This window comes from Petaurus breviceps, unplaced genomic scaffold (assembly GCF_028583685.1).
Source record: "Petaurus breviceps papuanus isolate PSGF00001 unplaced genomic scaffold, PetGlider_PUasm1.0 226, whole genome shotgun sequence".
Lineage (NCBI taxonomy): Eukaryota > Metazoa > Chordata > Mammalia > Diprotodontia > Petauridae > Petaurus > Petaurus breviceps.
Window position 1 is genome coordinate 4,695,348 of NW_027185890.1, and position 12,843 is coordinate 4,708,190.

Consider the following 12,843-nt stretch of genomic DNA (forward strand, 5'->3'; position numbering starts at 1 on the left):
GTAGCTAGTATATGGTTTAAGGTTTATAAAGCGATTGACAAATATATTCTTGTTTGATCCTCACAAAAAGCCTGGAAGAGAGATGTTAGTAGTATCCCTCTTTTAGATATGAGGAAACTGAGGCTCAGAGAGGTTAAAAAAAAACTTGCCTAGGGTCACAAAGGTAGTAAGGGTCTGAGGTAGTATTTGAATTCAGGTCTTCCTGATTCCAGGTCCAGCATTATACCCACCATACTATGTAGCTGTACCCAGGTATGATAAGAAAAGTATTTGTTCTGAGAAGGGGCTAGACCTAACCAAAAATTTCTAATTTAAAGTGTGTAAGTATATATTTGAATCAAATATTAAAGCACATACTCTAAAAGTATGATTTAGGAGGGAGAAAAAGAAAGAAAGAACGAAAAGAGTAGAAAGAGAGGGGGAAGTGAAAGTGAAAGGCCACATCTGAGCTTGGGTCTTCCTGACTCCAGACCCAGTCCTCCATCCACTATACTACCCAGCTTCTTCCAATTTAGAGGGAGGATCCTGGTGGTTCTTCGTTGTTAACATTTTTATTAAATCTAGTCATATCAACATACATCTTCTGGCTTTTTTGAATATAACATACCCATAATATAGCCCAGGGAAGATTTTGGCATTTCTACAAATGAGGAAGTCATTCCTCTCTAAGAAAAATATAATTACTCTTTGAAAATACTTGCCAGGAATAAAAATGGACACTTTCTTTCCTTGAAATGTGTGATGCAAACAAGGCAATACAGGAAAATCTGAGGAGTGGGTAAGATAAGGGATGGCTTTATAGAGGAGGAAAGCCTATGGGCTTGTGGATAGAAAATCTGGGTTTAAGGCTGGGATGTGTCAGTCTGGGATGGGTCAGTGCTTTCGGACCACAGGCAAATGGCTCGGCCTCTTTGAAGCTCAATTTATTCTTAGATAAAATGAAAAGTCCTTCACTACTTAGCATATTGGGCAAGGATCCAATGAGCAATCTATCTATCTATCTATCTATCTGTCTGCATCCCTATATGAATTGCCATGTATCTATAGATATGAAGATACACACACATATACATATATATAAACACATATTCATATATGTATATAAACACAGTCCAATGTAAACTATATCACTGGCAAAGTACTTAGCACTATTCTTTATAAATACTGAAATCGAGAAATATTAAAATGTTGCTAAAGAACTAGTATTAATGGTTTCATTTTTACAAATAATTTTTTTAAATTTTGATTTATTTGTTTACTTTTAGATTAACAAGTAAAATTTACTAAGGTAAATAGAATACAGAAGGCAGTAGGGTAAAAAGTCTTACAGCATGAAGGTTTTTGCTTATAAAAATGGTTATTACTTTTACTCTCCCCCCTACTCCCACCCTGTGAAATAGCACAATTCATCAAAGGACATATTTTTCAGCCTATAGTGAATATTTGCTAGAAAAAGCATTTAAGTTTCTGTGCTCTTATATGATCCTTGTTTTTTAATTCTGCTGACCACTCAAAATAATCATTTTGTTGGCTTAAAAGCATGAACATTAGCTTCCTCCTAGCTAACAAATCCATGGGTCACCAACTAAAAAGAGTTACATGATTAATTGCATTACCTGTGAAGTATTACTGCCTTTACTGCTGGAGGCCGGCTCATCCTTGGCTGACACCTTCTGTTTCTTGTTCATCCCTAAAAATATCCAAACAAAACAGAAACAAAGAACACTAGGCATCGTTTCAGGAACTACATGGATGAAGCAAGCTCAACATATTTTTGTCAAATTCCATGGCAAGATATAATGCTAACATTAGTGCAGGGCTAGGTGCTTCAAGTGATTAGGGGTAACAGTGGTAGCTCTGGCTATAAAAGAGAACTTTAGCTGTTCTATTTAGAATAAATAATAATAGGAACACACACAAACATATTCCTATCATTAAAAGAAATACATTGAATTGGAAGCTGTAGTGTAATACACAGAGATCAGGCCCCCAAGAGTCAAGAAGACCTGAATTAAAATCATGCTTCTGAGGTATAGGGTATGTGTGTGTGTGTGTGTGTGTGTGTGTGTGTGTGGTGTGTGTGTGTGTGTGTGTGTGTGAGAGAGAGAGAGAAAGAGAGAGACAGACAGACAGACAGAGACACAGAGAGAAGAGACAGAGAGAGAAAAAGGAGAGAGACCCTGACCAAGTTACTTAATTTCTCAGGGCACAAGATAACTCTCTAAAACTGTTCAATTGCAGAGCCAGTGCTGATCAGTATTGGTCCAAGTCATTTCACTGGGAGATCATCATACAAATGGAATCACATGAATAAAAAAGTAAAATATTATCAAAAAGGTGACAAAATAAAATTGGAATAGAAAAGACTCTTAAAACTTAAGTAATCTTAAAAGGAGTATAACCTAGTTAGACCAATTTTTCTTTGCCCCACATATGATAAAACTTTCCTAGGCATGTCTAAATTAGGGGTAATCAGGGGCAGCCAGGTGGCTTAGCAAGTAAGAGCACCAGCTCCAGTGTCGGGATGACCTGGGGATCAAATCTGAGCTCAGATACTTAGCACCACACCCAGAAATAACTGGCCATGTAACCTTGAGCAAGTTACTTAACCCCAATTGCTTCAAAAAATAAATAAATAAATAAATTAGGGGTAATCAACATGACACCTTTAGAGTAGGTAAGAATATAGGACTTGGGTTTCAGGAAGAATTGAGTTCAAATCCTGTCCCAGACACTTACTAAAATATGTGACCTTTAACAAGTCACTTAACCTCTGTCTACCTCAATTTCCATAGCTATAAAAAGGAGATAATAAATAGCACCAACCTCTCCCAAAGTAGTTGTAAAGATCAAATGAGGTAACATGTATAGCAAGATTTAACAATGCTAACTTTATCATTGTTATTATTTTCTCTTAACAGTGTAAAGAGAAGGGAAATCATAGTTGTATTCTCATTAAGAGAAAAAAAAGAGTTTTATTTATCATCATTTTTTATTTCTTGTTAAAGATTTCTTTACCTCTGAGGGAAGAGAAAAAGAGACAGACAAATTCTGTCTTGTATTAATAACTAATTACTATTCAAGACATCCAGGATTTTTTCCCTTCAGATTTCCTCATTCCCTCCTAGATCAATTCCCTCCTAGCCCAAAGAATTGGGCTGATTAGTTTGGATTTATCATACTCCACAATCTAGTTCAGATCCCACCCAACTTACCTGGCAAGTCCCTAGTAGTCATCTCAGTCACCCTCCCCCTTTGTCTAGATAGCCTGGGATTGGGGGTGGTCTGCAAGTGAGAGTGACATAATCAAAGTCACTTCCCCAAACCCCTACAGAGGCCCACCTCTCATTATAATACTCATTCTTCTTTGATTTCTGAGAGACAGCCAAATGACCATCCTTATATTAATTTCCTAGTCATAATTAATAAAATGATTAATTACCACAAAATTGTCTCTTAAATTTTTTATACGTCATACCTTTCTATAACCTTCTGTCTTTTTGCATCACATTTTGCATAGGATAAAAACTTTGGCTTATCCCTCTGGATCTGCCCAAATCCTACATCACTCACCACTTCAGAAGGGCATTTACCTGTCCCTAAGGAAAACTGACCTTTGCTCACCTGGAACCCTTGTAGGGTACATATAATACCAAGTACAACCTATTAGGACAAAGGATTGCTTCTTATAGGTAACAGGGAGAGGAGACACCAAGTCTTAAGATATTTTTTAGAAGGAAGACAAACCAATGATTTCCGAACATTTGCTTCTGAAGACCCCTTTTTCTGATCACAAAATTTTTTGAAGCCTACCATGATAGTAATTGTACCATTTTTGGTCACTGACTAATAACACATAAATTCATTTAAAAATATTTCTGAGGTCCTAATAGATTTTTTTTCATTTTTTTCCAAGCACAGCAGAAACTATATGCAATTGGAAAACATTTTTATATGTGAATGTGATATTTATTGTGTTGAAAAGAAGGCATGTTAACTTATTTAGGGAGTCATATGTGCATTTGTAGATATAAACAACTTTGTATCCCACCACCACACTGTTTATAGAACAGTTTGCTTTAAAGCAATACAAACATTTCTTTCCCCTCTCCATTTTTTCAAAGATGATCAATGATTTTTTTATATCGCTCCTGTTTTAATTTATTATATTAAAACCATTAACAATTTAACATACAGGCCTTGAAATATGTTCAATGTTGAAATGAAATAGTAATGTTAAAAACTAAAATTCCAGTTGTTTCAAAAGTCTTAGAACAATTTTAAACTTCAATAGCTTAACAGCTTAAAATTGCATGGATCAGTATAATACAATACAAAGTTGCAGTAGCAATAATAACAATAATAATAGCAATAATTCAACATTTACATAGCACTTCGAGGTTACAAAACTATTGACATATGTTAGTTACCTCAAGTCTCACAAATACCATGAGACAGGACTGCAGGCCTTATTAGTCCCATTTTACAGATTAAAAAAAAAGTTTTAGAGAGATTACAGGACTCATTCATGGTCACAGAGCTAGCAGATGAGACACGAACCCAAGTTCTCCAGACTTTAAACCCAGCACTCTATCCACTATACTATACTGCTTCTCTCAAGTAGTATTACAGATTATTTTTTGTGTGTTTTATTTGTATTAACTTTACATGGTGATCTGGAGTGATGATAAAAAAAGAATCTCATGCCCCTGGGTCTGAGTACACATAAACTCTCTGGCCTGTTCATAACTTAATGCATTTCCCCCAAATTTTAACTTTCAAAACTGGATTCAAAACTAGAGAAATGGTAAATTGTGAAAGTAACTTTGAAATATACCATTATTCCTGCAGAGCAAGATCTCTGATTGGACTCTATTACAGCATTCAGACAAGAAGATTAAAAAAAAACATTATTTAATGCATCTCTGTAGCTATATGCATGCATTTATGGAAATAGTTATATGTACTTAGTAGTATTTGCTTCATGTCCATGAAGCAATGTATTTGCACGTGGTCCTATTATCTCCCTCAGGAATTTTCTATGTTCCATACAACATTCTTTGAGTCTGGGGCATCTGCCATTTCTAATGTGAGTAGATTTACACAGCACCAAGAATATTTGAATGCTATAAAGAATAAAATTCAGTAAATAAAAAACCTACATAGGATGAACTCATTAAACTAAAATCTATTTCTTTTCCTTAAAAAAAATTCTTCTCTAAAGTTAACAAAATAAGACCAAATACATAGATTTTATCCTGGTTAGGGGCAGGTGCTATACAGTCTTCACATTAGCAAGGTCATACTAGTTCAAATTAATAGTCTATGGAGGTAACATGGTGGAAGATAAGAGCACTAGATTTGGGGTTGAGACCTCAGTTCAAATTTCTATTCTATACCTTTTATTTGTACGACCACAAACAAATCACTTAAAATCTCTGAGTCTCAGTTTCTGAAACTAACACCTGTATCTATCTACATTATAGGTTGTTATACACAATGTAAGTGTTTTATCAACGTGAGATATTGTTAGGTTGTCTAAATTTCTAGGTTTGATAGCTTCCCTCAACACTATTGCCCTCAAAGGTCACTGATGTACCTTGAACGCATCCCTAATTTTCTGTTGCTATCTCATCATAGAGATGAAATCAATTACATGAAATGGATTTTAAGTGCCAGAAGCAACACAGAGATTTTCTTCCTTAGTATATAATCTTGAAACACAAGCTTCAAGAAGATCATCTTTTTTTTTTCAAAGCAATTGGACTTGAGTAACTTTCTCAAGGTTACACGGCCAGTTATTTCTGGGTGTGGTGCTAAGTAACAGAGCCCAGATTCGATCCCAGGTCATCCCAACTCTGGGGCTAGTGCTCTTACTGTGCCACATAGTCACCCCTAAGCAATTGGGGTTAAGTAACTTGCTCAAGGTTACACAGCCAGGTGTTTCTGGTTGGGTGCTAAGTCTCTGAGCCTGGATTAGATCCCGGGTCATCCCAACTCTGGGGCCAGTGTCTTACTCGCTGTGCTACCTGGCCGCCCTGAAGAGCATCATTTTTAAGGATATGGAATAATACACACACACACACACACATGCATGCACACACACACACATATGCACATCTTAATAAAACAAACTGCAAACATAAAACAGATAAATTAAGTGTTTCATGGGAGGGAAAAGTGATGGAGAAAGTTGATGGATTTCCAAGTTTGGGTTTTTTTTTATTTTGTTTTGTACATTTTTGTTGTTCCAGGATTCTGATTTTATTGGTATATAGAACAATTTTTTTTGTTCCAGGCTTCTGATTTTATTGGTATATAGAAGTCTCAGGGAAGAAACAGTCTTTGCCAATAAATATAAGCACCTCCTCTGCAATTTGTTGTCTTACAGGACTAGGATGGTAAGTAATTTTCACAAGATGAAACCATCACTATTTGTTTGAGTTAGGACTTGAACCCAGCTTTTCTTGAGTTGAAAAGATAGCAGTGTGACGCTAGCTCCTGCTGCCACTACATTATTATGATTTCCTTTGTTTTCTGAAATTTGTAATGATATTTAATGCAAATGTAGTAATTATGCTTCAATGTTGAAAAAAAGAGATACCAATAAAAATCAAAACATGAACAAGAGAAACTAAAGACAATGAAATTAAATCTGAGAGTGATTTGTAGTGTTACCTGAGTAACCAAATGATATGCTTGACAACGGACTAAGATATATTCCACTCCCATACATTGCACCATGGAGCTAAAAAGAAGGGAGAGAAAAGCCTGTCACTACTTTTAAATGTTTCAAATGAAGAACAGAAACAGTCTCACATCAGAACACTGCTTACAAAATAATAGAGCTCTTACTATTCCAAGGTCCTGAACATCTAGGATGAAATATAATCTGATCTAAAAAGATTAATATCATCCTTGCATCAAGAATTTTGATTAGAAGATTTCCCTGCATCAGTTGCCAGTTCACAGTCCTTGGCACAGTCCTCCACACACATTGGAGGCAGAAGTAGTTATTATAGAACACACTAGCTGGCTTTTAATTTAGCAGCTTTTACATTTCATGAACAAACAAAAGACATAATCATCCAAAAGCATGAACTATTCACATGTATACTCTGACAGAGACTTACACATTGAATTACAACATCTATTGGAATTAATTTCAATAAGCATTGCACACCAAAAGTGGCTAATCCTTCTGAAACCCCCAACCCATCTCACCTTAGTCATCTACTGAATTTTAACATTTTGCAGGTAAGCTTAAAAAAAATCATTCTCTGAAACTGACCAAACAGCCTCTACCCTTTTAGATGCAAAACAGCAATATGTGCAACTCAAGAGTCTGATGGATCAGTGTCAACGAACCATACATAATCCAGCCACTTGAACATAAAAAGTTGTCTCCCAGTTCCTTCACTTTTTTTATTTGCTGGCTACTGCCTTTTTTTACCTTGTTGGCAAGATGTAAGTGAGCAAGAAATATTGCAGAGAATATCATAAACCTTGAAATTTTTGTTTAGTTTTTAATTTGTAAGCCTGGAGCCCTAGCATTGTGCTCAACACCTACTAGTAGATGGCTATTAGACGCTTGGTGATAGGTTGATCAATTTCTTTCAATATATTTTTTTCCCCTTCCATATACCATATGGTCAGAGATAAGTCAGATTTCTGGTAATCTTTTATTTCCCCTAAACTGACCTCCACTGCTTTTAGGTGAAAGTTAGTTTTGTAGACAAAACTAAGTAAAGTATGGAAGTAGAGATCAGAAGCAGGTGAGAATTCCTGCTCCTAACATTTTGCTATCATCCTTGAGAGTAATTCAAGGAAAAAAAGTAAATAATGGGCTCTCAAGGATTATTTCCTCCTTTCAATAACAAACAAAAAATAACTTTGTGACTACAAAAAAAAAGGATATATGATTGTGTTGTCTATTTTATTAGGTTCAATATGTAGTATCACTGCTTCTGTAGGAATTGGTTTTAACTTTTCCATCTAGGGCCCTCTTCTTCCATTTGAATAACAGAAGAATTCCACCAAAAGTGATGAGATACATGTAGCCAACATGAGTTCAATGGGCATAAGGGAAAGATATATACTTGCTTTCTGCGCTTTTCTAAACAATGCTACTGATAGCTATAAGATTTGAGGAAGAGTCACCCTCTAACTTAGATGTTTAGTAGGTATGCACACTATAGGACAATATACCATTATAAAAGATGATGGAGGGGAAGAAAAATGTACACCTTTTTACCATCATCTTTCATAAATGAAGAAAATTTACCTGCAGCCGTGTATTAGAAGCAACGACTAAGCCATTCCTCAGGATGGAGTGCCAGTTTTCAATGTGGGAGCCACTAAAAACAGAGGAGGAAAAAAAAAGCCAAAGATACAGTGTTAGAAGTCATGATTAAAAAAAAAGGGCATGCTACCCCAAAATTCAGTGTTTGCAACTCAATCATTTACTTGCTAGCAACTTGGAATTGGCTACCAGCCCTTGGGAATTAAATGTTTCCTCCTTCTATACTCATTAACACTCTTGTATATGAGGCCAATATTACAAGCAGTATTAAGCCATACTCACTGAAATGCAAAGGTACTTCCAAAGAGTTTTTTAGCAGCTCTAAAATTGGATTCTTTGGCTGGTGGACTGCTGAGAAGGAGGAATTGATGGGGAGTGTGCATGAACTTCAATTGCTGTTAAATAAAATATGACAAATGGAAAAGTGTCAAGCTGAACATATTTCCAAGGTTGAAGGTTCACTCAGATCTCACTAGTTCCAATAGAACCCCATTACCCAAGATCTAGCTCAAGTCATTAAAAACCAATTTGATTAATAGGCTGATTCAAACACCTGAAAATGCTATGCCAGAAAAATTACAGTGACTCTTGAAAGGAATTATAAAATATAGTAAAATAAATCTGCAAGAGGAAAGGAACAAATGTGCCAATAATCCCAAATCATTTATATGTTAACTTTGAAATACATTACTAAATTTTGTCTGAACACTGAGCATTCTTAATTGTTTTTCTTTGGTTTACAAGGCTGAGTTCCCAAAGGAGAACCCAATAACCATTCTAGTAGATAAATGGGCTGGGAACATGTTGAATAGGAAAGGAGATACAATTCAAGGTTTTTAAATGGCCACAATGGATGATCTATGAAATGTATAATTCAAAAATTGACCACTCGTTAATATTTGTCCTATGGTTATAACAGGCCTTCTTGGTTCCAATTTTCTTTTTCTAGAACTGTACCCATCAAATAATCTATGAAAAGGGCAGCCCACCAAATAACAAGATAATTAGGTAGGTAGATAGATAGATAGATAGATAGATAGATAGATAGATAGATAGATAGATAGATAGATAGGAGAGACAAGAAGGATAAAAGAGACAAAGGAAGAGAGTAGTCAGAGGCTACTTCCCCTTCACCTCCCAATTGTTATGGTAAAAACAGAAGATTCTGTTCCCCACTTCACACAGTGAGAAAGATCACAGAGTCAGGAATTGCCCTTGGACAATCAAATCTTTGGTTCTAACCTGCTGTTAATACAGGCAGAAAAAAGACATTTGGTGAATGTGAAACAAACAGAAAATATATATATATATATTAGAAAACAAATTATTCTTTTCTGCTTATACTCTTAAGGATGTTCTTTTCAATAATGTTGGAATCCTCAAATGATCTGATTTTAATTGACTTCATTTATGGTTTCGGGATGAATGCCCTGTCTTACCATTTCAGTGTTTTAGTACAATAAACAAAAAGCAACTTACAAAGCAGATAAATATCACTTAGTTCTTCCACCCCTGGCTGTCTGAAAGTTAGGAACCTTATGAGAATCATAGAATAAATTCTATCACCATATAAGTATCCCTCTAATTAAAAAAAATGACATTAAGAATGGGTGGAGGGGCGGCCAGGTGGCTCTCAGTGAGTAAGAGCACCAGCCCCAGAGTCAGGATGACCTGGGATCAAATCTGGACTCTGATACTTAGCACCATACTCAGAAATAACTGGCCATGTAACCTTAACAAGTTACTTAACCCCAATTGCTTAAAAAAAAAAAGAATGGGTGGAAAAATAACTTACCCGGTTAACTGGTAGTTTCACAATATGCGACCTATTACTTGAAATAACCCTGAAATTAAAATGACTGGTCAGCCACAAAATATGCAAAAAATACTTTTCTTCTTAGGAAACAAATGATTAAGTCCTATGCTTGCTATGCCAAAGATTTTGTAATCATTTTATTTAATTACATAATATTTTCCTTTGTTTCTGAAACAAATCTAAAAAACTTCATCTTTTAAGTCATCATTGAAGGCGTGCCAGAAGAAATGTAAAAGTCAAAGCTCAAAAAATGTTTTAATAATCATCTTAGTGAAATAAACATTTTTAGGATATGTTTTACCCAATTATCATCAACAAAAAATGAGTTGACAATTATTTCAAAATTTTCCATTTTCTCAAGAAAGATCATTTAAAACTTAATTTAAAACTAAGTCTCACTTTAAAATCAAAGCATCATATATATTGTCATTTACAGAAAAGGTTAAACATACTAAAATATTTTGTATATAAAATGATTATAATAATCAATGGACTTAACTAGAAAATGAAAAGTGCTTTTAAAAATATGTGAAAGTGTTTTTGAAAATGTACAAAATATAAACAACTTATCATTAAGGAATAAAAAATTCTGGAAAAGAAAATAGTATCTCTTCTGTTTGAAAGGTGAATACCTAAGGCACTAAATATCACGGACAGGTGGAAGAAGTTAGATGGGTATCAAATAAACTGTGAGACAAGAGTAGAGAAAGAAGGATGTACTTTTCCTTTTCAACACTTTGTTATGAAATACAGAGGTGGCATGGTATACTAGATGGAGTGTGTATGTGTGTGTGTGTTTGTGTGTAAATAAAGACTGAGATTGAGGAAGACATAAAATCAAATTTTGCCTCTAATTTTTATTAGCTATTTGAACCTATGCAAATTATTCAACATTCCTGAGCCTCCATAAATTCCTAAGAATCACCTACTTAGGTATAGATGGATTGTGATCTGATTAGGCAGAGGGAATCTCAAGAAAAAAAATTTTTCATGCTGATAAAATCATAGAGCCTTTGGACATTGTATAAGCATATACTAAAGAATGTTCCAATGATGAAAAAAATGTGTGTATAGATATTTATATATACATATATATGCATACACATGTATATAGTATGTTTATCAATACATAGTTTTAGTTTATTTATGGACATTGTAAGTTAGAACAATAATAATTGTTCACACACACAAATATCAACACATGCATTATCACAGGAACTCTAGGATGCATGTATGACAAACTATCTTCACTAATTTGCAGATGAGAAAACTGAAGTTCAGAGAGCTTAAGTGATTTGTCCCTGATCACAAAGCTAGGAAATATCAGAGGTGGGATTTGAACTGAGGTCTAATTTTAAATGGCAGGCTTTTGTCATGGTGTTTCTCCATTTCAATTCCATCTTTAAAAAATTGATTAAGCTGACTCCAACTAAGCAGAATCTCTCAATAACAAGATATATCCCCCCAGTGCAAAGGCAGGATTAGAGGGGGTCTATGTAATCAGCCACATATGATGTAACATTGAGAGGGACTTTAACATTTCTTTTTTAAATAAAATTTCAAAGACAGAAAATTCTTTTCCCAGTGGTTTGTGGCTATTACTTTTGTGACTATGTTTTAGCATAATATCTCAAATTCTCTGGTAGGCTAATTCAGAGGGAAAACAATTGTCAAACAGGAGTGAACAGCAGGTACTGCGATGCAATTTCCTAACCATTCTACATTGTTGAACAATTAGCTTGTCTCAGCTAATCCAGCGTTCCATTTTTAGGAAAAAGACACAGGTGATAAAAAATACAAAGCAATATTAAGGACTGCAAAAAAAAAGTAGGGCTTGTGTTCTGGGTTCAAGAGACATTCAGTTAAGTCTCCTAACATTTTTAAAATTACCACAATGGGATGTTTAGGGGTGGTGGTGGAATGGGGAGTGAGGAGAGTGGGGCAGAGATCTTGAAGCATGCAAAAATCTTCTAACATAATAGAATGATGTAATAACTAGGGCAAGAAAAGGTACTAATGAATTTGAGGGAGATTTTCTAATCGAAAATATTGAAACAACTGACTTTCCAGCTTAATCTTCACTTAACCAGAAAATTAAATTAACCAGAACAACTCATTACCTGCGCAGTCCTGTTAATCAAGGTTTTTACTATGGACAAACTGCAGTTAAATGAACTGCATATCTTTGCAATGCAAGGCAATGTATTCTTTCCCCAGTGAGGTAGAACTTTTAATTAAAATGAGAGTCATTAAAGGCTTATATAATCTTCAGGGCTCATAAGCTTCTAGGAGAATTTTAGCATTGCAGGTTTAAAAAAAAACAGACATGCATTGTTGTTGTTTTCTTTTTTCCTTCTTTAAAAGCAGGCAAAATAAGGCCACATTCTACATTTTTATTAAAAAGACACTGAAGTTTTATACCATTGCAACAGAGGATGAGCAAGGGGGTCCTGTTTATCCATCTGTTTCTTGATTTCCAAATATGGTGCCTATAAAAGATAAAAAATTCTTGATTGCTCTTAAAATACCTGTTTTTTAAAGTAACACATATCTAACAAAAGAAATGCAGGCTGATAAGTATGCCTAATTCAAAGATTTCTTGACATTTAGCCTTGAAAATTTACAACTTTGTCTTGGTAACAACTAAAACTGCTCTAGAAATTTCTCCCCAAGCTTAAGTGATAGCTATAAAATTAGAATGAAAGAGAACATTTTATAACTCCAA

The 12,843-nt window shown here is 34.8% G+C and overlaps 1 protein-coding gene across 1 annotated transcript in view; it reads right to left on the reverse strand.

The window, feature by feature from the left end:
- PARP8 (poly(ADP-ribose) polymerase family member 8) overlaps nt 1-12,843 on the reverse strand; it is a 234,894-nt gene that overhangs the window by 20,543 nt on the left and 201,508 nt on the right. The window contains exons 18-23 of the mRNA XM_069095303.1: nt 12,540-12,607; nt 10,098-10,146; nt 8,585-8,697; nt 8,285-8,357; nt 6,679-6,748; nt 1,617-1,690 (exon numbers count right to left, since the gene is read on the reverse strand). Coding sequence (XP_068951404.1) covers nt 1,617-1,690; nt 6,679-6,748; nt 8,285-8,357; nt 8,585-8,697; nt 10,098-10,146; nt 12,540-12,607 — 447 coding nt within the window. The remainder of the gene's footprint in view (nt 1-1,616; nt 1,691-6,678; nt 6,749-8,284; nt 8,358-8,584; nt 8,698-10,097; nt 10,147-12,539; nt 12,608-12,843) is intronic.